Here is a 24,382-nt window from a genome sequence, read left to right on the forward strand (position 1 = left end):
AGCGGATGGCGAGTTTCCCTGCGCCTATCCCCGCTAATACATTCTGTGTGCCCCATTTACAATTTAATTCACTCGCCATTCACACTTGAAGTCCTCTCGCCCTCACCGGGTTTGGGCTGGGAATGAAAACCCTTGCAGGTTGCTGATCCTGATCCTGACACCAGTGCACTACCCCTGCTGAAAATACAAGTGCTGGACCTCTGGTCTGAACAATGTTCCATCTCCACACTCCAATGGTATCGGTATGGGAGCTCAGATGGTTCCCAGCTATGCTGCCTTTTCTTGGGATACAAGGAACCTTCGCTGTTCCAATTCTACTCCGGTCCCCTCCTTCAAATATTGTACATGTACATTGAGGACTGTGTTCGCGCAATTTCCTTTTCTTGCCATGAACTGGAAAATGTCCTATATCGCACAAAATCATGATCACGCATCACCTTACCCCTATGCTCTCTGTCCTACATTGGCTCCCGGTAAAAGAACCCCACGATTTTGAAAATTTGCATCCTTGTTTACAAATCTCTCCATGGCCTTGCACCTCAGTACCACTGTACTCTTTTTTAGCGTCACAACCCCTCAAGATATCTCTGCTCTTCAAATGCTGCCCTCTCGAACATCCCTCATTATACTGCTGAACCATCAGTGGCATTACCTTCAGTTGTTTGGGCCCTCAACTCTGGAATCCCTCCCTGAACATCTAAGCTTCTCTAACCATCTTTCCATTTTAAAGACGCTCCTTAAAATCAACCCTTTTAGCAAGCTTTTGGTCATATGCCTTAATATCTTCTTTTTTGTCTCGTTGTCATATGAATCTGTGTTGTCCTGTGAAAACTGCTTTGAAGCACCTTGGGACGGTTAACTAGTTTAAACGTGCGATATAAATAAAAGTTATTGTTATTATTATTTATAATAATATTAATTATTATAAATATTATTATTAATAATAATAATTATAATGATAATTATGTGATCAAATTTGCTTTAAATTTGCGACACACTCTCTCCTTCTCATGCTCCGTCTGTTACTCCCTTCCCTTCCTCAACATCGCTAAGTCCATTTCCGAAGATTGGCTCTCGACCAATGTCAACCACAAAGCGGCCGACTCTGACAGCTAACTTGATTATATGACTTCTCACCCAGCTTGCTGGACGGATTCTATTATAGTCGACAAATGTTGCTGCCTGCGTTCCATTTGTTCCGATGAAGCCACCTCCCACACAAGTGCTTACAACATGTCTTCCTTTTTCTGAGCTGAGGATACCCATCCTCTGTGGTCATGATCCTGTGAGCCTGTAACCTAGCGTGGAGTGGGTAGGAGAGGAGGGGCGAAGCAGAGTCATGGAGACAGTGAACAGTTGAGTCAATACCTCGGGCTGAGAGGCTACAGTGGTGGGATGGTTCCCCGGTCCCCCACACCCTCTGGTTGATTATCCTTGCTCCCCCCCCCACCGCCCCCCCACACCCCCCACCCCCGTCCCACCGCCCCACTCTGTAATCCTGCTCTATCCACTTACATCTCCTCTGGACTAATTTCCTGTTCCTTTAGTTGTCCCATTTGTCTTCCACCATCATCCCTTTTCTCGTTGAATCACTCCGTCCCTTCAAAGACATTCAACTTTGTTCTTTCCACTACCTACCACAACTTTCTCTGCCTCTAACATTGCCTTAAAACTGTTCATCTCTCGCGGATTTCAGTATTGAAGAAAGGTTATCACCTGAAACGTTAACTCTGTTTCTCTCTCCACAGATGCTGCCTGGCATACTGAGTGTTTTTAGCGTACTCTGTATTTTATCAGATTTACAACCGTTTGTATGGGGGTAGTCTAAGCAGAGGGAGAGAGAGAGAGAGCGTGTGGAGCCTTGGGGAAGGAACACCTGCGGCTCCTGACCCACAACCGGGGCTGTGAAGGCACTTCCATTGTCCCTGAAGCTGTCCTCGGCTCACTTTAGCTGCCGTGTATCCCGAGGCCTGGGAAACACAGCCGACCACAGTTAAACCCGTAAAATAAGTTAAACTCGTAAAATAGTTTAAGTCTGAAGCTACCATCCGCATTAGTACATTTAGATTGCCACCCGCCCGCTGGGATTGCTCGGTTCCTTCCCACTGCCCCGTCGCTGCTAAACTCGGAAGCAGTGGCTTGGAGGTAGGTTGGGTTATAGAAACCTAAAAATATAGAAAATAGGTGCAGGATTAGGCCATTCAACCCTTTGAGCCTGCACCCCCATTCAATGAGTTCATGGCTGAATATGCAACTTCAGTATCCCATCCTGCTTTCTCGCCATACCTCTTGTTACCCCCAGTCGTAAGGACTACATCTAACTCCTTTTTGAATATATTTAGTGAATTGGGCTTTCTGTGGTAGATAAGTTCACAGGTTCACCACTCTCTGGATGAAGAAGTGTCTCCTCATCTCGGTCCTAAATGGCTTACCCCTTATCCTTAGACAGTGACCCCTGGTTCTGGACTTCCCCAACATTGGTAACATTCTTCCTGCATCTAACCTGTCTAAACCCGTCAGAATTTTATATGTTTCTATGAGATCCCCTCTCATTCTTCTGAACTCGAATGAATACAAGCCGAGTTGATCCAGTCTTTCTTGATAGGTCAGTCCCGCCATCCCGGGAATCAGTCTGGTGAATCTTCGCTGCACTCGCTCAATAGCAAGAATGTCCTTCCTCACGTTAGGACTCGACACAATACTCCAGGTTTGGATGATATACTTTTCATGTTGACCCCTGACCCGACGTCCACCCGGCCGTTTTTGAGCTAAATGACAGGTCTTACTGTCTGGGCTCAGTCACCGAGAATGTGTGATCAATAATTGACCGTCTCTTTTCCATTCTGTTTATTACAGTGAATTTAGTGGCGATTGTGATCCTATCCCGGGGAAAGTGCGGACTGTCCACCTGCACCACTCGCTACCTGGTGGCCATGGCAGCGGCGGATCTATTGGTGGTCATCACTGAGGTGATACTGTACCGGATCAGTTGGTATGATTTCCCGTGGTCTTTGCTGCATATCACCCCTGTGTGTACTGTTATGTATGTCCTGGCCCGTGCAGCCACAGACTGTTCTGTCTGGTTCACCGTCACTTTCACCTTTGATCGATTTGTGGCCGTTTGTTGGCAGAAGCTGAAAACCAAATATTGCACCGGGAGAACTGCGGCTGTGGTTCTGGCCACAAGCTGCATTCTGCTCTGTTCAAAAACCATTCCCTTCTACTTTACAATTGTACCTGTATATATAATCGACAATGTTCACTGGTACTGTTCCACAATGCCAGCATATTTTACTGAGCCCGTATGGGTGGGATTTGACTGGTTTGATACGGTTTTAAACCCACTGCTCCCATTCGCTGTTATTTTGTCGCTCAACGCTCTGACAGTCAGACACATTTTAGTGGCCAGTCGAGTCCGTAAAGGACTGAGGGGTGAGAGCAAGGGGGGGAAGGGCACTGACCCCGAGATGGAGAGCAGGAGGAAGTCTGTCATTTTACTCTTCACCATATCCGGCAGCTTCATACTGCTGTGGCTGGTATATGTTATAGATTTCTTTTATTATAGCATTACAGGAATAATTCTCAGTGATTACAGTGATTCTTTATATCAATTTACACAGGTCGGATTCATATTGCAGAATATAAGTTGCTGCACAAACACATTTATTTACGGGGTGACCCAGTCCAAGTTCAGAGAGCAGTTGAAGAGCGCAGTGAAATATCCGGTTACCTCAATTTTACAATTAATTAATAAACAGAACGACTGATCGCTGTCCAGAGGCGGGACCCAGTGTTTGCAGTCCAGGAATTTAATATTTAGTAGCAGAATTCCTTCCATTGAATTACACCAGGAATGGCTGGTGATCTGATCATTCACCCAGCGGTGGGGCAAGCACTCTGTGTCGGACACGGTAATATTTCTGATTGAAAATTCCCACTTGGTCTTTTGGGAAAGTACCACACGAGCATTCTCTCTGAACTCTTCTGCATAGCGTCACTGCAGCTATTTAGTGCAGCTAGACATTGCATCTTCCAGAGTGAGAGGCTCGACAATAGGTAGGCAGGAAGGGCTGAGCTCTAGTTCAGTGGGTTATATTATATAGAACATAGAGCAGAGAATCAGGCTATACGACCGAACCAGTGTGTGCCATTGAGTATGCTCTGCACTAGATTAGAAAGTGAGAAAATGAATGAGGCAGAGGTGCAACGTATGACGTGCAAGACTGAACAGGAGGTCCAGACCGTACACTCTCCGCACTTACAGGGAGAAGAGGTTTTACATCGACTTACCAAGCACACCTGCATTCGGAAACTGCGCTTCCACAAAGTGGTTATCACTGAAATATAAACATAAGAACATAAGAACATAAGGAGTAGGCCATCTAGCCCCTCGAGCCTGCTCCGCCATTCAACAAGATCATGGCTGATTTGGCCGTCGAATCAGCTCCACTTACCCGCCCGCTCCCCATAACCCTTAATTCCCTTATTGGTTAAAATCAATCAATCTGTGATTTGAATACATTCAATGAGCTAGCCTCAACTGCTTTCTTGGGCAGAGAATTCCACAGATTCACAACCCTCTGGGAGAAGAAATTCCGTCTCAACTCGGTTTTAAATAGGCTCTCCCGTATTTTGAGGCTATTCCCCCTAGTTCTAGTCTCCCCGACCAGTGGAAGCAACCTCTCTGCCTCTATCCTGTCGATCCTGTTCATTATTTTAAATGTTTCTCCAATATCACCCCTCATCCTTCTGAACTCCAACGAGTAAAGACCCAGTCTACTCAATCTATCATCGTAAAGTCACCCCATCATTTCCGGAATCAGCCTAGTGAATCGTCTCTGTACCCCTATCCAAAGCTAGTGTATCCTTCCTTAAGTAAGGTGACCAAAAACTGCACGCAGTACTCCAGGTGCGGCCTCACCAATACCCTGTAGAGTTGCAGCAGGATCTCCCTGCTTTTGTACTCCATCCCTCTCGCAATGAAGGTCAACATTACATTCGCCTTCCCGAATCCCTGCTGCACCTGCAAACTACCTTTTTGGGATTTATGCACAAGGACCCCCAGGTCCTTTTGCACCGCAGCATCTTGCAATTTCTCCCCCATTCAAATAATATTCCCTTTTACTGTTTTTTTTTCCCAAGGTGGACGAACTCACATTTTCCGACATTGTATTCCATCTGCCAATACTTAGCCCATTTGCTTAACCTATCTAAATCTCTTTGCAGCCTCTCTGTGTCCTCTACACAACCCGCTTTCCCACTAATCTTTGTGTCATCTGCAAATTGTGTTACACTACACTCTGTCCCCTCTTCCAGGTCATCTATGTATATTGTATTCGGGTCGCAGTCTGATAGACAACTGTCGTGCCTGTTTCTGTATTCGCGACCCAGTCGGACAGATTGTTGGCATGTGTGTAGCTGTATTCATGTACCAGTCGGGCAGGCCTCTGCCCTCCCTGTATCTATATCCGATTCCCAGTGGGACAAAGCCTACTCCTATCTGTATCTCTATTCTCTGTGAATATCCCACCTGTAATTTTGGGGTGGAGCCCTATTGTTTTGGATTCCACTCCAGAGGATATAGTTTTCCTCCAACTAGCCCATCGAATCCCTAATTCGTTTTAGCTATTTGAACTTAATCGAGATCGAATTCTAAAGTGAACGCGAGGGAAGCTAATGCAGTTCTTTAAATCCAGCAGCATTATGTTGAATCCCACATGGACAATATGTTCTATTTTCCCCTTTAGTCGGTGTGCCATTATTTTCCCAACCACCGACGTTAAGCTGTCTGTTCGACAGTGTCCTGGGCATGTTCTATCTCCTTTCTTAAATGTGGATATTACGTTAGCTATCTGGCTGTGTTCTGTCTGCACACGTTATCCTATCAAAATGTGTTTCACAGTGCCTCTGTGATCTCTACTTTAAATTGGTTTAAATTGCGCAGATGTAATCCGTCCACAGCCGGTTTTTAATCTCTTTGAGTTTGCTTAGTTTAATTAATAGCTCTCCACTTTTTATTTTAAATGTAATTACCACCTTATTAATCTCATCATCTAATATCGTGTTCACCTGCTATGTCGCCCTGATAAATAACGAAGCAAAGCAATTACTAATTATTTCTGCAATCTCTCTATCGCTGCCTATCCAATCCTCTGTGGTCATAGTCCCATTTCAACCTTCCTTTTTAATTGATGTACCTGTAAAACATTTGACTATTTTCTTCTTTGTTCCTTGATAATTTCAGGTCACAGTTGCTCTCTGCCTTTCTAATCGTTTTTGACTTCTTTCCTACTCTCTCCATATTCTCCCTTATCATGCTGAATACTGCTGTCCATGGAATTAGTGCATGCCTCTATCTTGAACCCAATTTGTTTCTGTATATCTTTATTCATCATTAGTGCTCTGTATGTTCTTGTTTTTTGCATAATATCTATTTTCAAGATTTCTGCTGTACAGCGTTTCAAATGTTTTCTTTCAAATCCTTGTCATGTTTTTCCAATATTGTTCGTCATTTTATTTTCCCCATGTTCTATTCGCAAAGCCAACTTTTCTCCAATCAATTAAACTGGTCTCCGTCATACTTATGGCCATTTCAATTATGAGCTTACAGCACATTATATTATTAAGCTATGATGTATCCCAACTTTTAGTTCTATAATCTGCTCTGCTTTATTCCCTATTGCGACATCCAATAGCGAACCCTTTCTTGTTGGTCTTCTTATCGATTGGGTTTGAAAGGATTTATGTACGCATTGTGGGAACTCCATTTCCTCATCCTCTTCCATACCTCTTCTGTCCAATTAATATTGCAGTCGTTGAAATTTCACGAGATTATTTTCTGTATCTTTCTACCCATTTCCCTTTGGAACAACCCTAACCTTGTGTTCGATGCTTTGGGTTGGATTTTACACTTTTGTGCAGATAGCCCAAAAATGCGGGTTATCTCCAGCGTGGGCGTTAATAAAATGTTTTGAGATCTCAAGATACTGGCCTGTTCTCAACGTTCAGACAATCTACACTTTTGTGCATATCGCCCCAAAAATGGGCGTAATTTCCGGCGTGGGCGTTAACAAAGCGTTTTGAGATCACGGGATACTCGCCTATTCTCAAAGTCCTTCGAACCTCCACTTTTGTGCTTATCGCCCCAAAAATGGGCCTAATTTCCAGCGTGAGCGTTAACAAATTGTTTTGAGATCGCGGGATACTCGCCTATTCTCAAAGTCCTTAGAGCCTCCACTTTTGTGCTTATCACACCAAAAATGGGCCTAATTTCCGGCGTGGGCGTTAACAAAGCGTTTTGAGATCGCGGGATACTCGCCTATTCTCAAAGTCCTTAGAACCTCCACTTTTGTGCTTATCGCCCCAAAAATGGGCCTAATTTCCGGCGTGGGCGTTAACAAATTGTTTTCAGATTGCCGGCTTCTCGTCCATTCGCAAAACACCCTAGTTTACTTTTTAGAAAGTGTCCGTTACAGCCGGCGAATTCAACTTTTTTTGACCTTCTGCGTAAAGTGTGGCCGTTCTTCGCAACGGCATGGCAACACTTTGGTTCCTGCGGATCTGGAAGTCAAGGGTCATAGATACATAAACGGAAGAGGAGTTAGGGAGAGAGGGTGCTCTGAGGGATGAAGGCGTGTCTGGGTGTCGTGTGACTGCTTTGGGAGGAGGGAAGGAGACTTTGGAGCTTCACAGCAAGTAGGGAAAAATAACATAGTAGTCGCCAGCCACATATTTGCCGCAATTTGGCCTATAATGGAGAGTCAGGAGGAGGCATCACACCAAGCTTTGGATTCTGATGCTAGAGATAACAGTGAGTTGGGAGAGGAACACATTGGACTTGCAAAAGAGCCAGGTGATTCTCGGACGAGGCAAATACCTCGCTCCTGGAGGAGGTCCAGTTACGCTGGGGTGATTTGAAACATGGTGGGGATAGGAAGCCCACTCCAAAGGATATGGACTGAAATAACACAGTTTGTGTCGCTGGCTACCAACAAGGTTTGTGAGTGCAACCAATGCCACAACCGAGAGAACGACCTTGTGCGATGTGCAAGATTAATAGCAAATTGATTTAGATTTACTTATTATTAATATAATTGGATTTGTAACAGCCATGAATGACTCTCATCAGGCGAAGAGGATGCTATGAGGCTGCAGAGTGACTTGGACAGGTTAGGTGAGTGGGCAAATGCATGGCAGATGCAATATAATGTGGATAAATGTAAGGTTGTCCACTTTGGTGCTAAAAACGGAGAGACAGACTATTATCTGAATGGCGACAGATTAGGAAAAGGGGAGGTGCAACGAGACATTGGTGTCATGGCACATCAGTCATTGAAGGTTGGCATGCAGGTACAGCAGGCGGAGAAGGCGGCAAATGGCATGTTGGCCTTCATAGCGAGGGGATATAAGTACGGGGCAGGCATATGTTATTACAGTCGTACAGGGCATTGGTGAAGCCACAACTGGAGTATTGTGTACAGTTCTGGTCTCCTAACTTGAGGAACGACATTCTTGCTATTGAGGGAGTGCAGCGAAGCTTCACCAGACTGATTCCCGGGATGGCGGGACTGACCTATCAAGAAATACTGGACCAACTGGACTTGTATTCACTGGAGTTCAACAGAATGAGAGGAGATCTCAGAGAAACGTTTAAAATTCTGCCGGGTTTAGACAGGTTAGATGCAGGAAGAATGTTCCCAATGTTGGGGAAGTCCAGAACCAGGCGTCCCAGTCTAAGGACAAGTGGTAAGCCATTTAGGACCGAGATGAGGAGCAACTTCTTGACCCAGAGAGTGGTGAACCAGTGGAATTCTCAACCACACGAAGTTGTTGTGGCCAATTCATTAAATGTATGCAAAAAGGAGATAGATGTATCCTTACTACTAGGGGGATCAAGGGGTATGGCGAGAAAGCAGGAATGGGGTACTTAAGTTGCAGGTTCTGCTATGAACTCATTGAATGACGGCGCAGGCTCGAAGTGCTGAATGGCCTACTCCTGCACCTATTTTCTATGTTTCTATATTTTTATGTTTCTATCACATAAATTTTTTCACTTTTCCGGGAATGTTTTCCTCAAAGCCTGCGGTCACGGTTTGAATCGTTAGGTCGTGAAAGATAATTATCATAATAATCCTGATTGCATCTGTTGATTATGTGTTGTATCAGTCTCTGTAACAAGACCTAGCCATGATATCATGCAATGTTCTCTTGCCTTGTCGTCCAGTCCACTTTTATTGAGGAAGCACTCGATGACGAGGTCTGTGCTGAGGTGAACGGGTGTGGGGCCCACCAGCCCTCTGCGACATCACTGAGACGGAGAGACGTGTGCTCGCACTCGTGCCAAAGCACCCGCAAACAGCCACGGATGCATTTGCTGACCTTGAAGTGAGAAAAGCTTACGCCATTGAGTGATGTGAATTCAATAGAGGCCTCAACCCACTCATATCCGGACAATCGCATGTGATAGATGGTTTCTCAAATTATCATCGAAATAATGATGTACGAAAGAAAATTATTGCAATACCAATGTGTTGGTGGTCATGAAATGTGATGTCCGCGATGACTTTGAGTGCGGTGGTGTTTTTGACGTGTATACGCTGTGTGTAGCGCTGGACTCAAGTTGCGAGCCGAGCCACCCCTTTCTCCTCTCAGAAACTCATTTGTGTATTGTAGCTCAGCCAGCAGCATGGCCCCAAGCTAGATCACGGAGGGTACAAGATGGGGGTTGTGGCATATGTGTCGTAGGATGAACCGACTACATCTGGTGCCGAGGAGCTGCGATTGTCGCCCATCAATCCGCTGAATCTGTTCTCCATGGATTAGAGTGAAGGTGTCGAGGAACATGCATCGTCACAAGTCACAAGGCCAGCTAGTGGTCCTCCCATCTGGCCACTCTGAAGTTACCTTCTCCAAACTCCTCACCGCAAGGCGCCCCGTTAGTCCCCAGGACATCACGGAAGCGCCAAGTCTGTCCCGCGAGCAGCAACTGACAGCGACGAGAAAGTACGTTTGTCCACGAAGACTGGAGACATTGGTGGCCAGCTCATCGAAGCATTGGGTGTGATGTCCCGACAGCTGGCCACAATGACCAGATGGCGGAGACCCAGGATGCGATAGCCAGGAACATCTCTCTCGCCTTCTCTCTCTCTCGCTCTCTCTCACCTTTTCGCTCTGTCTCTCTCTCTCACCTTCTCTCTCTCTCTTCTTCTCTTTCGCTCTCTCTCTCTCATTCTCTCTCTCTTGCCCTCTCTCTCTCTGCCTCTGTCTCTCTCTCACTCGCGTTCCCCCTCTCCCTTCTCTCTCCCGCCCTCTCTCTCTCTCTCTCGCCTTCTATCGCTCTCTCTCCCACCTTCTCTCTCTCCCTCTCTCTCGCGTTTTCTCTCTACCTCTCTCTCTCTCTCTCCTGTGTTCTCTCTCTCTCGCTCTCTCTCACTTTATCTCTCTCTCTCTCGCCTTATCTCTCTCGCTCTCGCCTTCTTTCCTTCTCTTGCCTTCTCCCTCTCTATCTCTTGCCTTCTCCCTCTCTCTCTCTCTCTGTCTCTCCCTCTCTCTCTCTCGCCTTCTCTTTCACTCTCTTTCTCTCACTCTCTCTCTCTCTTGCCCTCTCTCTCTCTTTCTCTGTCTCTCTCTCTCTCTGTCTCTGTCTCTCTCTCTCTCTCTCTCTCTCTGTCTCTCTCTCTCTCTCTCCCTCTCTCTCCCGCCTTCTCTCTCTCTCTCTCTCTCCCGCCTTTTCTCTCTCCACCCCTAGTCTCTGCGCCCACACTGCCAAAGACGGATGAGAGCCAGGACCAAGATGCTGCTTCTGCATCAGAGATGTACGCTCCCACGCCCCCATCCCGGACCCGTGCAACGACCACATCTGCCTCCAGCCCCCCAATGAGGAAACGCCTGAGGAGCTCCCCGGCCAATCTCCGTGTAGCGAGGAAGGGAAGGGCTAGAAGTTGTGAGATGAAGGTTCTGTGGGTGAGCTGAATTTCAGCTTGTGATGGCTGTATGATATCTCCATCTGGGTGGATGCAATTTGATGTATTGTATGGGGGTCCTCGACCCCCCTCCTGGTTCCCCTTTATGTTCTGTGTTGCTGTAGAGATTGATAATTTCTTTGCTGACAATCGTGGAAAAAGTGGGGTCTGGGCTGGGGTTGGGTGTTATTGCAAGTGATAGAAACATGGAAACATGGGAAATAGGTGCAGGATAAGGCCATTCGGCCCTTCGAGCCTGCACGACCATTCAATGAGTTCATGGCTGAACAGGCAACTTCACGACCTCATTCCTGTTTTCTCACCATACTCCTTGATCCCCCGAGTAGTAAGGACTTCATCTAACTACTTTTGAATAGATTTAGTGAATTGGCATCAACAACTTCGTCTGGTGGTGAGTTCCACAGGTTCACTACTCTCTGGGTGAAGACGTTTCTCCTTATCTCGGTCCTAAATGGCTTACCCCTTATCCTTAGACTGTGTCCCATGGTTGTGGACTTCCACAACATTGGGAACATTATTCCTGCATCTAACCTGTCTAAACCCGTCAGAATTTTAAACGTTTCTATGAGGTCCCCTCTCATTCTTCTGAACTCCAGTGAATACAAGCCCAGTTGTTCCAGTCTTTTGTGATAGGTCATTCCCGCCATTCCGGGAATCAGTCTGGTGAACCTTCGCTGAACTCCCTCAACAGCAATAATGTCCTTCCTGAAGTTATGAGACCAAAACTGAGCACAATACTCCAGATGTGGCCTCACCAAGGCCCTGTACAACTGTAGAAAATACTCCCTGCCCCTGTACTCAAATCCCCACGCTATGAAGGCCAACATGCCATTTGCCTTCTTAACCGTCTGTTGTACCTGCATGCCTACCTTCAATGACTGATGTACCATGACACCCAGGTCTCGTTGCATCTTCCCTTTTCCTAATCTGTCCCCATTCAGATAATAGTCTGTCTCTCTGTTTTGTACCACCAAAGTGGATAACCTCACATTTAACCACATTATACTGCATCTGCCATGCATTTACCCGCTCACCTAACCTATCCAATCAATCTGCAGCCTCGCAGCATCCTCCTCGCAGCTCACACTGCCAACCAACTTAGTGTCAAGCGCAAATTTGGAGATACTTCATTTAATCCCCTCGTCTAAATCATTAATGTACAATGTAAACAGCTGTGGCCCCAGCACTGATCCCTGCGCTACCCCACTAGTCACTGCCTGCCATTCTGAAATGTACCCATTTACTCCCACTCATTGCTTCCTGTCTGCCAACCAGTTCTCAATCCACGTCAGCACACTACCCCCAATCCCATGTGCTTTAACTTTGCACGTTAATTATGATTTCAGACCCATGTTGTTACAAATCGTATTTTCTTACACGTAACCTTGAATCGCATTGCCGCAGATAGGTTCACCATTAAACACTGAGGAGTAAATGTAAACCCCAACAGTCCAGAGACTGAAAATATGTCTGTTGTGATGTCCACGTCAACTGAGTCGTACTCCGGAGTCAAAGGAAAATGCTCAATTTCAGGCAGAAACTCCGCTCAAGTTCAGGCAGCCCTTTGAATGAGAGAGCTGTGATTGTAAAAACGCCAGCCACACCGCTGGCGTTGGTTCAGAAATGTTACACCCATTGTGGGCGTTTTTTTCTGCAACGATATTGCGGGCGGGATGTCTGCGAGGTGAGGGAAACTGAGAGCCGCCGATCTCCTGGGCGTTACTTCCCCCAAACGTGCTCTTTAAGAACTACAAAATAGCGTTAATAGCGAACCTGGGCGTTACATCGTTGTGGAAAGTCACGATCGGGCGATATTACGGCCGCTGATTTTGCTCAATCTGCCCTAACAAAGTTGGCGGGCTGCAATATTTTGTCCCGGCGTTAAGCACATGGCTAAAGCACACGCAACGCTTGGCGATAACTTCTTGAAAAATGCCCCCTCGGTTTCCATTTTGTTTACAAATGGGCGAAATCTGGGCGTTATATATCATTTCAGCGATACAATGGGCGTTAAAGATGCACAAAAGGTTTTTACTCGTCTGCTTTTTTGAAAACGGGCGTTAGCGTGACTGATACCATATGAGTATTTAGGTTATATCTCTCTCATCTTCTGCTGTCGAGTGTCGCTGTCCTTACACTGACATGGCAACACTCGAGTCCCACGATTCAGGAGCTCAGTGCTCACTCTGACTTGCGCAGAAGGGTGAGGCTGTTGAGATTGAGTAGAGGTGTGTGTGAGTGGGGTGTCGTTGCTTTGGGAGGAAGGAGGGAGCGGGTCGAGCTTTGCAGCAAATTGGGCAAAAGAGTCAGCCGCTAGAGGCCAGATCTTTGCAAGAATTCCGCGACAATAATGGAGGGAGAACATAAGAAAATCAGAATTCGGAACAGGAGATGGCCATCTAGCCCCTCGAGCCTGCTCCGCCACTCAACAATATCATGGCTGATTGGAGGATTCAGCTCACGCTGGTGCGAGCAGCCAGCTGCGAGATGAGGACATTGGAGGAGCAAAGAGAGCGAGGAGGTTCTCGGACGAGATAAATGCTTCCCTCCTGCGGGATGTCGAGTCACGCTGGGGTGAGTTGACCCAGGGACGAGGGTGGGGGGGATGGGAATCCAGCCGCAAAGGTCTACATGAGGATCTGGATCGAGATAGAGAGGTGGTCTCGGAGGCCACCAACGTGGAGCGTGAAGCCAATCAATGCTGCAACAATGGAACGACCTTGTGGAATCGGCAAGAGTAAGTATCACATTTACTTACACTCACTTATACAGTTATGAATTTGATTTGTAAGAAGCATATGTGCCTATCACATGTGAGATCGTCCTACTATTGGGAATGTTGTACTCAATTCCTGCGGTCACGGTGTACGTCTTTTGGTAAGAAATGTTCATTCTGATCATAAACGTGATTGCATCTGTCGGTTAATATTGTATCAATCTCTGTCTGTGACACGACCCAGCAATAATATCACGCAACGACCTCCTGACATGTCGCTTGGTTACATTTCACAGGAGAAGCTATCGACGATGAGGTCCGAGGAGCGTCCAACTGATGGGGGGGCCACCAGTCACCAACGACATCACTGCCACGGAGGACCGGGTGACCATACCCGTGGGGAGGAACAGTCGGTGAGCCAGGCCTAGATCTCCAGAGCCTGAAATGATCGGACGTGAGCCAATTATACACCATTGCACGATCTGAATTGAATTGGTGCCACACGCACTCATACCCGAGCAATAATATATGATCGCTGGTTGCTAACGTCATCCCACAAATAATGCAGGCCCAGTGAGAATCGTTGCAATGCAAACTGTGTTGATGGATAAGACCACAGAGGCCAGAAGCTGGGGGAATGGACCCTGTCTTGCTGGATGAACCGACATCTCATGTGGAGAATGTTCGATTCCCGCCCATCTATCCGTTTGTTCTCTTGCGGATGGATGGGAGCGCGGACTTTCAGGAGCCTGCATAGCCATGATCGAGCAGGCATTCTCCTCCAAGGGACATCTAGTGATGCTTCCAACAACTCCAAGCTCCAGTGTGGAGGTATCGGACACAAAGGAACCTCGCTACAAGGCAATCCCTTTTCTCCGCAGGCCGGCAACAACCATGCACAGGTCACGTACACCAGCGACAGATGAGAACCGAGAGATGGTACGCTTGTCCAGGATGACAGGAGACCATAGGTGACCAGCTCCTAGAAGCTTTGGGGGCATATCCCAACATCTGGCCAGAGTCTCCGGCACCATCAATGAATGGCGGAGGCCCTGGAGGCGACAGCCAGGGACTCTGCTGGCACAGGCCTCACACTCGTCCCGGAACGCAACACTCCACTCCTAGTTTCGGCATCCCCCCCTGCCAGTCCCAATGACACATGCACATCAGTACAAAGATCCTGCTCCTGGATACGAGAATGTTCTCACCTCGTTTTCCGCGGCTCTTTTTCATCCCTCCAATTGAGGCATCGCCTGAGGTGTTCCTGGACAAGGCGGCTTGGGGCGAGGAGGGGAAGGGGTAGAGATGGGGAGAAACATAGAAATATAGAAAATAGGTGCAGGAGTAGGTCATTTGGCACTTCGAGCCTGCACCGCCATTCAATGAGTTCATGGCTGAACATGGAACTTCAGTACCCCATTCCTGCTTTCTCACCATACCCCTTGATCCCCCTCGTAGTAAGGACTACATCTAACTCCTTGTTGAATATATTTAGTGAATTGGCCTCAGCAACTTACTGTGGTAGAAATTCCACGGGTTCACCAGACTCTGGGTGAAGAAGTTTCTCCTCAACTCGGACTTAATTTGTTACCCCTTATCGTTAAACAGTGACCCCTGGTTGTGGACTTCCCCAACATTGGGAACATTCTTCCTGCATCTAACCTGTCCAGTCCCGTCAGTACTTTATATGTTTCATCGATATCCCCACTTATTCTTCTGAACTCCAGTGAATACAAGCCCAGTTGATCCAATCTTTCTTCATATGTCAGTCCCGCCATCCCGCGAATCTGTCTGGTGAACCTTCGCTGCACTCCCTCAATAGCAAGAATGTCCTTCCTCAAGTTAGAAGTCCAAAACAGTACACAATACTTCAGGTGTGGCCTCACCAAGGCCCTGTACAACTGCAGTAACACTTCCCTGCCCCTGTACTCAAATCCACTCGCTATGAAGGCCAACATGCCATTTACTTTCTTAACCGCCTGCTGTACCTGCATGCCAACCTTCAATGACTGATGTACCATGACACCCAGGTCTCGTTGAACCTTCCCTTTTCCGAATCTGTCACCATTCATATAAGAGTCTGTCTCTCTGTTTTGTACCACCAAATTGGATAACCACACATTTATCCACATTATACTGCATCTGCCATGCATTTGCCCACTCACCTAACCTATCCACGTCACTGTGCAGCCTCAGAGCATCCTCCTCGCAGTTCATGCCGCCACCCAGCTTAGTGTCTTCTGCAAATTTGGAGATACTACATTTAATCCCCTCGTCCAAATCATTAATGTACAATGTAAATAGGTGGGGCCCCAGCACTGATCGCTGCGGTACCTCACTTGTCACTGCCTGCCATTCTGAAAAGTACCCATTTGCTCCTTCTCTTTGCTTCCTGCCTGCCAACCAATTCTCAATTCACGTCAGCACACTACCCCCAATCCATTGTGCATTAACTTTGCACATTAATCTCTTGTGTGGGACCTTGTCGAAAGCCTTCTGAAGGTCCAAATACACTGCATCAACGGGTTCTCCCTTGTCCACTCGACTGGAAACAGTCTCAAAAAATTCCAGAAAATTTGTCAAGCATGATTTCCCTTTCACAAATCCATGCTGACTTGGACCTATCATGTCACCACTTTCCAAATGCGCTGCTATGAAATCGTTAATAATTGATTCCATCATTTTACCCACTACTGATGTTAGGCTGACCGGTCGATAATTCCCTGTTTTCTCACTCCCTCCTTTTTTAAAAAGTGGGGTTACATTGGCTACCCTCCCCTCCTTAGGAACTGAACCAGAGTCTATGCAATATTGGAAAATGACTGTCAATACATTCGCTATTTCCAAGGCCACCTCCTGAAATACTCTGGGATGCAGTCCATCAGGCCATGGGGTTATATCGGCCTTCAATCCCATCAATTTCCCCAACACAATCCCCGACTAATAAAGATTTCCCTCAGTTCCTCCTTCTTACTCGACCCTCTGACCCCTTTTATATCCGGAAGTTTGTTTGTGTCCTCCTTCGGAACACCGAACCAAAGTACTTGTTCAATTGGTCTGCCATTTCTTTGTTCCCGGTTATGACTTCCCCTGATTCTGACTGCAGAGGACCTACGTTTGGCTTTACAAATTTTTCTCTTTACATATCGACAGAAACCTTTGCAGTCCGTCTTAATGTTCCCTGAAAACTTCCTCTCGTACTCTATATTCCTTGCCTGAATCAAACCCTTTGTCCTCCTCTGCTGAGTTCTAAATTTCTCCCCGTCCCCGGGTTCACTGCTATTTCTGGCCAATTTGTATGCCACTTCCTTGGCTTTAATACTATCCCTGATTTCCCTAGATAACCACGGTTGAGCCACCATCCCTTTTTTTATTTTTTACAGCAGACAGGGATGTACAATTGTTGTAGTTCATCCATGCGGTCCCTAAATGTCTGCCATTGCCCATCCACAGTCAATCGCTCAAGTATCATTCGCCAATCTACCCGAGCCAATTCACGCCTCATACCTTCAACGTTACCCTTCTTTAAGTTCTGTACCATGGTCTCTAAATTAACTGTTTCGTTCTCCATCCTAACGCCAAATTACACCTTATTGTAGTCACTCTTCCCCAAGGGGCCTCGCACACGAGATTGCTAATTAATCCTCTCTCATTACATAACACCCAGTCTAAGATGGCCTCCCCCCCCCCAGTTGGTTCCTCAACATATTGTCCTAGAAAAGCATCCCTTATGCACTCCATGAAATCCTCCTCCACCGTTTTGCTTCCAGTTTGGGTAGCCCAATCGATATGCAGATTAAAGTCACCCATGATAACTGCTGTACCTTTATTGCATGAACAGCTAATTTCCTGTTTCATACCCTCCCAAACATCACTACTACTGTTTGGAGGTCCGTACACAACTCCCACTAACGTTTTTTTGCCCGTTGGATTTCTGCCGCTCTGCCCAGATAGATTCCACATCATCCAAGCTAATGTCCTTCTTAACTATTGCATTAATCTCCTCTTTCACCAGCAATGCTACCCCACCTCCTTTTCCTTTTATTCTCTCCTTCCTGAATGTTGAATACCCATGGATGTTGAGTTCCCAACCCTGATCATCCTGGAGCCACATCTCTGGAATCCCAATCACAACATATCTGTTAACATCTATTTGCACAGTTAATTCATCCATCTCATTACGGATACTCCCTGCATTAATACACAAAGCCTTCAGGCTTGTTTTTTTTAACACCCTTTGTCCTTTTCGAATTATGATGTAGTGTGGCAATTTTTGTTTCTTGCCTTTGTTTACTCAGCCTTCCACTAGTTCTTTATACCTTTCTACCATATGTTTCTGACTCCATATTACTTCGCCCTATCTCGCTGCATAGGTTCCCATCCCCCTGCCATATTAGTTTAAACACTCACGAACTGCATTAGAAAATGTTACGCCTAGGACATCCGTTCCAGTCTTACCCAAGTGCAGACCGTCCCTTTTGTAGAGGTCACACTTCCCCCAGAACTGGTTCCAATGTCCCAGGGATTTGAATCCCTCCCTCTTGCACCGCTGCTCAAGCCACGTATTTATTCTAACTAACCTGCTCCCTCTACTCTGATTAGCACGTGGCACTGGTAGCAATCCAGAGATTACTAACTTTGAGGTCCTACTTTTTAATTTAACTCCTAGCTTCCTAAATTCAGCTTGTAGGACCTCGTCCCGCTTCTTACCTATATCGTTGGTACCTACATGTAGCACGACAACTGGCTTTTCACCCTCCCTCTCCAGAATGTTCTGCAGCCGTTCCGAGACATCCTTGACCCTTGCACCAGGGCGGCAACATATCATCCAAGAGTCTCGGTTGCGACTGCGAAACTCCTATCTATTCTCCTTATAATGGATTCCCCTATCACTTTAGCTAGCCCACTCTTTTAACCACACTTTTGTGCAGCAGAGCCACCCACGGTGCCAAGAACCTGGCTGCTGGTGCCTTCCCCTGTTAATTCTTCTCCCGCAACAGTATCCAAAACGGTATATCTGTTTTGGAGAGAGATGACCGCAGGGGAGTCCTGCACTTCCTTCCTCCTCTTGCCTTGTCTCTTGGTCACCCATTCACTATCTGTCCTAAACCTTGCACTTCCTTCCTCCTCTTGCCTTGTCTCTTGGTCACCCATTCACTATCTGTTCTAACCCTTACCTGCGGTGAAACCAACTCACTAAATGTGCTATCCACAACATTCTCAGCATCGCGCATGCTCCAGAGTGAGTCCATCCACAGCTCCAATGCCGGCATGCGGTCTGTCAGGAGCTGCAGCAGGACACACTTCCCGCATACATAATATTCAGGGACACTGGAAGCGTCCCTGACTTTCCACATAGCATAGGAGGAGCATGGCATGGGTCCGAGCTCTCCTGCCATGACTTAACCCTTAAATTGATTTACTTACTAAAATGTACTTAAACACCAAACAGCTACTTAGCAATTCGTTGCCAATTAAACCAATCTCAAAGTCAGTCTAAAAGAGAGTTTTTCTTTCTTATACATTTAGGACCGAGATGAGGAGGAATTTCTACACCCAGAGATTGATGAACCTGTGGAATTCTCTACCACAGAAAGTTGTTGAGGCAAATTCACTAAATATATTCAAAAAGGAGTTAGATGGAGTCCTTACTATGAGGGGAATCAAGGGGTATGGTGAGAAAGCAGGAATGGGGAACTGAAGTTGCATGTTCAGCCATGAACTCATTGAATGGCGGTGCAGGCTAGAAGGGCCGAATAGCCTACTCCTGCACCTATTTTCTATGTTTCTCTGTTTCTATGTTTCTATGACTGTGGTCATTTCATCAGTTTCTGTTTTCTAGGTCAGACTGTGGACAGTTGGTCAGTTTCTGGTTTGTAGGTCAAACTGTGGTCAGTTTCGGGTTGCCTCGGCTCGACTTTGATCAGTTCTTCAGTTTCTCGTTTATAGGTCAGTCTGTGGTCGGTTGTTCAGTTTCTAGTTCCTAGGTCAGACTGTGGCCAGTTGGTCAGTTTCTGGTTTTCCCCGTCAGACTGTGGTCAGTTGGTCAGTTGCTGGTTAGCATGTCAGACTGTGGTGAGTTGGACAGTTTCTGTTTTCTAAGTCAGACTGTGGTCAGTTGGTCAGTTTCTGGTGTCTAGGTCAGACTGTGGTCAGTTGGTCAGTTTCTGCTTTCTAGGTCAGACGGTGATCAGTTGGTCAGATACTGGTTGCTAGGTCAGACATTGGTCAGTTGGTCAGTTTCTGTTTTCGAAGTCAGAATATGGTCAGTTGGTCAGTTTCTGGTTCCTAGGTCAGTTTTTGGTCAGTTGGTCAGTTTCGGTGTTCTAGGTCAGACTGTGGTCAGTTGGTCAGTTTCCGGTTTCTCGGTCAGACTGTGGTCAGTTGCTCCGTTTCTGGTTTCCAGGTAAGACTGGTCATTTCTTCAGTTTCTGTTTTCGAGGTCAGACTGTGGTCAGTTGTCAGTTTCTGGTTTCTAGGTCACATTGTGGTCAGTTGGTCAGTTTCGCGTTGTCTTGGTTTGACTGTGTTCAGTTCTTCAGTTTCTGGTTTCGAGTTCAGTCTGTGGTCAGTTGGTCAGTTTCTGGTTACTAGGTCAGACTGTGGTCAGTTGGTCAGTTTCTGATTTGTAGGTCAGACTGTGGTCAGTTGGTCAGTTTCTGTTTTCTAAGTCAGACTATGGTCAGTTGGTCAGTTTCTGGTTTCTCGGTCAGACTATGGACTGTTGGTCAGTTTCTGGTTTCTAGGTCAGACTGTGGTCAGTTCTTCAGTTTCTGGTTGCTAGTTCAGACAGTGTTCAGTTGGTCAATTTCTTGTTTCTAGTTCATACTGTGGTCAGTTAGTCAGTTTCTGGTTCCGAGGTCAGACTGTGGTCAGTTAGTCAGTTTCTGAATCCTAGTTCAGACTGTGGTCAACTGGTCAATTTCAGGTTTCCAGGTCTAAATGTGGTCAGTTGGTCAGTTTCTGGTTCTTATGTCAGACTGAGGTCAGTTGGTCAGTTACTGGTTGCTAGGTCAGACTGTGTTCAGTTGGTCAGTTTCTGGTTCATTGGTCAGATTGTGGTCAGTTGGTCAGTTTCTGTTTTCTAAGTCAGAATATGGTCAGTTGGTCAGTTTCTGGTTCCTAGGTCAATCTTTGGTCAGTTGGTCAGTTTCGATTTTCTCGGTCAGACTGTGGTCAGTTGGTCAGTTTCGGATTTTTAGGTCAGACTGTGGTCAGTTGCTCAGTTTTTGGTTTCCAGGTAAGACTGGTCATTTCTTCAGTTTCTGTTTTCGAGGTCAGATTGTGGTCAGTTGTCAGTTTCTGGTTTCTAGGTCTCATCGTGGTCAGTTTCGCGTTGTCTTGGTTTGACTGTGTTCAGTTCTTCAGTTTCTGTTTTCGAGGTCAGTCTGTGGTCAGTTGGTCAGTTTCTGGTTCCAAGGTCAGACTGTGGTCAGTTGGTCAGTTTCTGATGTGTACGTCAGACTGTGGTCAATTGGTCAGTTTCTGATTTGTAGGTCAGACTGTGGTCAGTTGGTCAGTTTCTGTTTTCTAAGTCAGACTATGGTCAGTTAGTCAGTTTCTGGTTTCTTGGTCAGACTATGGACAGTTGGTCAGTTTCTGGTGTGTAGGTCAGACTGTGTTCAGTTGGTCAGTTTCTGGTTTCTAGTTCAGACTGTGGTCAGTGGGTTAATTTCTTGTTTATAGGTCATACTATGGTCATTTGGTCAGTTTCTAATTCCTAGCTCAGACTGTGTCAGTTGGTCAGTTTCAGGTTGCTAGGTCAGACTGTGGTCAATTAGTCAGTTTCTGTTTCCGAGGTCAGACTGTGGTCAGTTAGTCAGTTTCTGAATCCTACTTCAGACTGTGGTCAACTGGTCAATTTCAGGTTTCTAGGTCTAAATGTGGTCAGTTGGTCAGTTTCTGGTTCCTAGGTCAGACTGAGGTCAGTTGGTCAGTTACTGGTTGCGAGGTCAGAATGTGGCCAGTTGGTCAGTTTCTGGTTCCTAGGTAGGACTGTGGTCAGTTGGTCAGTTTCTGGTTTCTAGGTCAGTCTGTGGTCAGTTTGTCGGTTTCTGTTTCCTAGATCGGACTGTGCTCAGTTGGTCAGTTTCTGGTTTCTAGGTCAGTATGTGGTCAGGTGGTCAGTTTCTGGTTTCTAGGTAAGACTGTGCTCAATGGGTCAGTTTCTGGTTTCTAGGTCAGACTGTGGTCAGTTGGTCATTTTCTGGTTACTAGGTCAGACTGTGGTCAGTTGGTCAGTTTCTGGTTTTTAGTTGAGACTGTGGTCAATTGGACAATTTCTGCTTTCTCGGTCATACTGTGGTCAATTAGTCAGTTTCTGGTTCCGAGGTCAGACTGTGGTCAGTTGGTCAGTTCCTTGTTTCTCCGTCAGATTGTGGTCAGTTGCTCAGTTTCGGCTTTCTATGTCAGACTGCGGAAAGTTGGTCAGTTACTGGTTGCTAGGTCAGACTGTGGCCAGTTGGTCAGTTTCTGGTTTCTAGGTCAGTCTGAGGTAATTTTGTCTGTTTCTGGTTTCTAGGTGAGACTGTGGTCAGTTGGCAAGTTTCTGGTTTCTAGGTCAGACTGTGGTCAGTCGCTCAGTTACTGTTTGCTACATTAGACTGTGGTCAGTTGGTCAGTTTCGGGCTACTAGGTCAGAATGTTGTCAGTTGCTCAGTTACTCGCTGCTTGGTCAGACTGTGGTCAGTTGTTCAGTGTCAAGTTTCTAGGTCACACTGTGGTCAGTTGGTCAGTTTCTGGTTTCGAGGTCAGACTATGCTCAGCACTTCAGTTTCTGGTTTCTAGCCCAGAATGTGGTCAGTTAGTCAATTTCTGGTTTCTCGGTATGACTGTGGTCAGTTGCTCAGTTACTGGCTGCTCGGTAAGACTGTGGTCAGTTGGTCAATTTCTGATTTCTAGGTCACACTGTTCTCAGTTGGTCAGTTTCTGGTTTCTAAGTCAGACTGTGGTCAGTTGGTCAGTTTTTGGTTTCTCGGTCAGACTCTGGTCAGTTGGTCAGTTTCTGGTATTTTCCGTCAATTTGTGTTCAGCTGGACAATTTCAGGTTTCTAGTTCAGACTGTGGTCATTTGGTCAATTTCTGGTTTCTAAGTCATACTGTGGTCATTTTGTCAGTTTCCGCTTCCTAGGTCAGACTGTGGTCAGTTGGTCAGTTACTGGTTGCTAGGTCAAATTGTGGCCAGTAAGCCAGTTTCTGGTTGCTAGGTCAGACTGTGGTCAGTTGGTCAGTTTCTGGTTTCTATGTCAGAATGTGGTCAGTTGGTCAGATTCTGGTTGCTAGGTCAGTCTGTGGTCAGTTGGTCCTTTTCGAGTTTCTAGGTCAGACTCTGGTCAGGTGCTCAGTTTTCCGTTTCCAGTTCAGAATGTGGTCATTTCTTCAGTATCAGTTTTCTAGGTCAAAATGTGGTCATTTGCTCAGTTTCTGGCTGCTCGGTCAGACTGTGGTCAGTTGGTCAGTTTCTGGTTTCTAAGTCATACTGTGGTCAGTTGAACAGTTTGAGTTTGTCTCGGTTAGACTGTGATCAGTTCTTCAGATTCTGGTTTCTAGGACAGTCTGTGGTCAGTTGCTCAGTTTCTGGTTTCTAGGTCAGACTGTGGTCAGTTCTTCAGTTTCTAATTTCTCGGTCAGAATGTGGTCGTTTGTCAGTTTCTGGTTTCTCGGTCAGACTGCGGTCAGTTGCTCAGTTACGGGCTGCTCAGTTGGACGGTGGTGCATTGGTCAATTTGTGGTTTCTAGGTCACATTGTGCTCAGATGGTCAGTTTCTGGTTTCTAGGTCAGACTGTGCTCAGTTGGTCAGTTTCTGGTTTCTAGTTCAGAATGTGGTCAGTTGGTCAGATTATGGTTTCTAATTCAGACTGTGATCAGTTGGTCAGTTTTTAGTTTCTAGATCAGACTGTGGTCAGTTGGTCAGTTTCTGGTTTCTAGTTCAGACTGTCGTCAGTTGGTCAATTTCTGTTTTCTCGGTCATACTGTGGTCAGTTGGTCAGTTTCGGGATGCTCAGTCAGACTGTGGTTAGTTGGTCAGATTCAGATTCCTGGGTAAGTCTGAGATCAGTTTGTCGGTTTCTGGTTTCTATGTGGTACTATGGTCAGTTGGTCAGTTTCTGGTTTCTAGTTCAGACTTTGGTCAGTTGGTCAGATTCTGGTTTCGAAGTCAGACTGTGTTCAGCTGGTCAATTTCAGATTTCTAGGTTAGACTGCTCAGTTGGTCAGATTCTGGTTTCTAGGTTAGTCTGTGGTCAGTTGGTCAGTTTCGGGTTACTAGGTCAGAATGTGGTCAGTTGCTCAGTTTATGGTTTCTAAGTCAGAATGTGGTCATTTGGTCAGATTCTGGTTTCTAGGTCAGTCTTTGGTCAGTTGGTCAGTTTCGAGTTTCGAGATCAGATTCTGGTCAGTTGCTCAGTTTTTCGTTTCCAAGTCAGAATGAGGTCATTTCTTCAGTCTCAGTTTTCTAGGTCAAAATGTGGTCATTTGCTCAGTTACTGGCTGCTCGGTCAGACTGTGGTCAGTTGGTCAGTTTCTGGTTTCTTGGTCACACTGTGGTCAGTTGGACAGTTTGAAGTTGTTTCGGTTAGACTGTGATCAGTTCTTCAGTTTCTGGTTTTTAGGTCAGTCGGTGGTCAGTTGGTCAGTTTCTTGTTTCTAGGTCAGGCTGTGGTCAGTTGATCAGTTTCTGGTTTC

The 24,382-nt window shown here is 46.3% G+C and overlaps 1 protein-coding gene across 1 annotated transcript; it reads left to right on the forward strand.

Annotated features, from left to right (window-relative positions):
• Positions 1 to 269: 269 nt before the first annotated feature.
• LOC139255459 (probable G-protein coupled receptor 139) lies at positions 270 to 3,767 on the forward strand. Its single transcript, XM_070873938.1, has 2 exons — positions 270 to 291; positions 2,854 to 3,767. Exons 1-2 carry the CDS (start codon positions 270 to 272, stop codon positions 3,765 to 3,767), a joined length of 936 nt encoding a protein of 311 aa, XP_070730039.1.
• The last annotated feature ends 20,615 nt before the right edge of the window (positions 3,768 to 24,382 follow it).

The sequence above is a fragment of the Pristiophorus japonicus genome, unplaced genomic scaffold, assembly GCF_044704955.1.
Source record: "Pristiophorus japonicus isolate sPriJap1 unplaced genomic scaffold, sPriJap1.hap1 HAP1_SCAFFOLD_61, whole genome shotgun sequence".
NCBI classification, from domain to species: Eukaryota; Metazoa; Chordata; class Chondrichthyes; family Pristiophoridae; genus Pristiophorus; species Pristiophorus japonicus.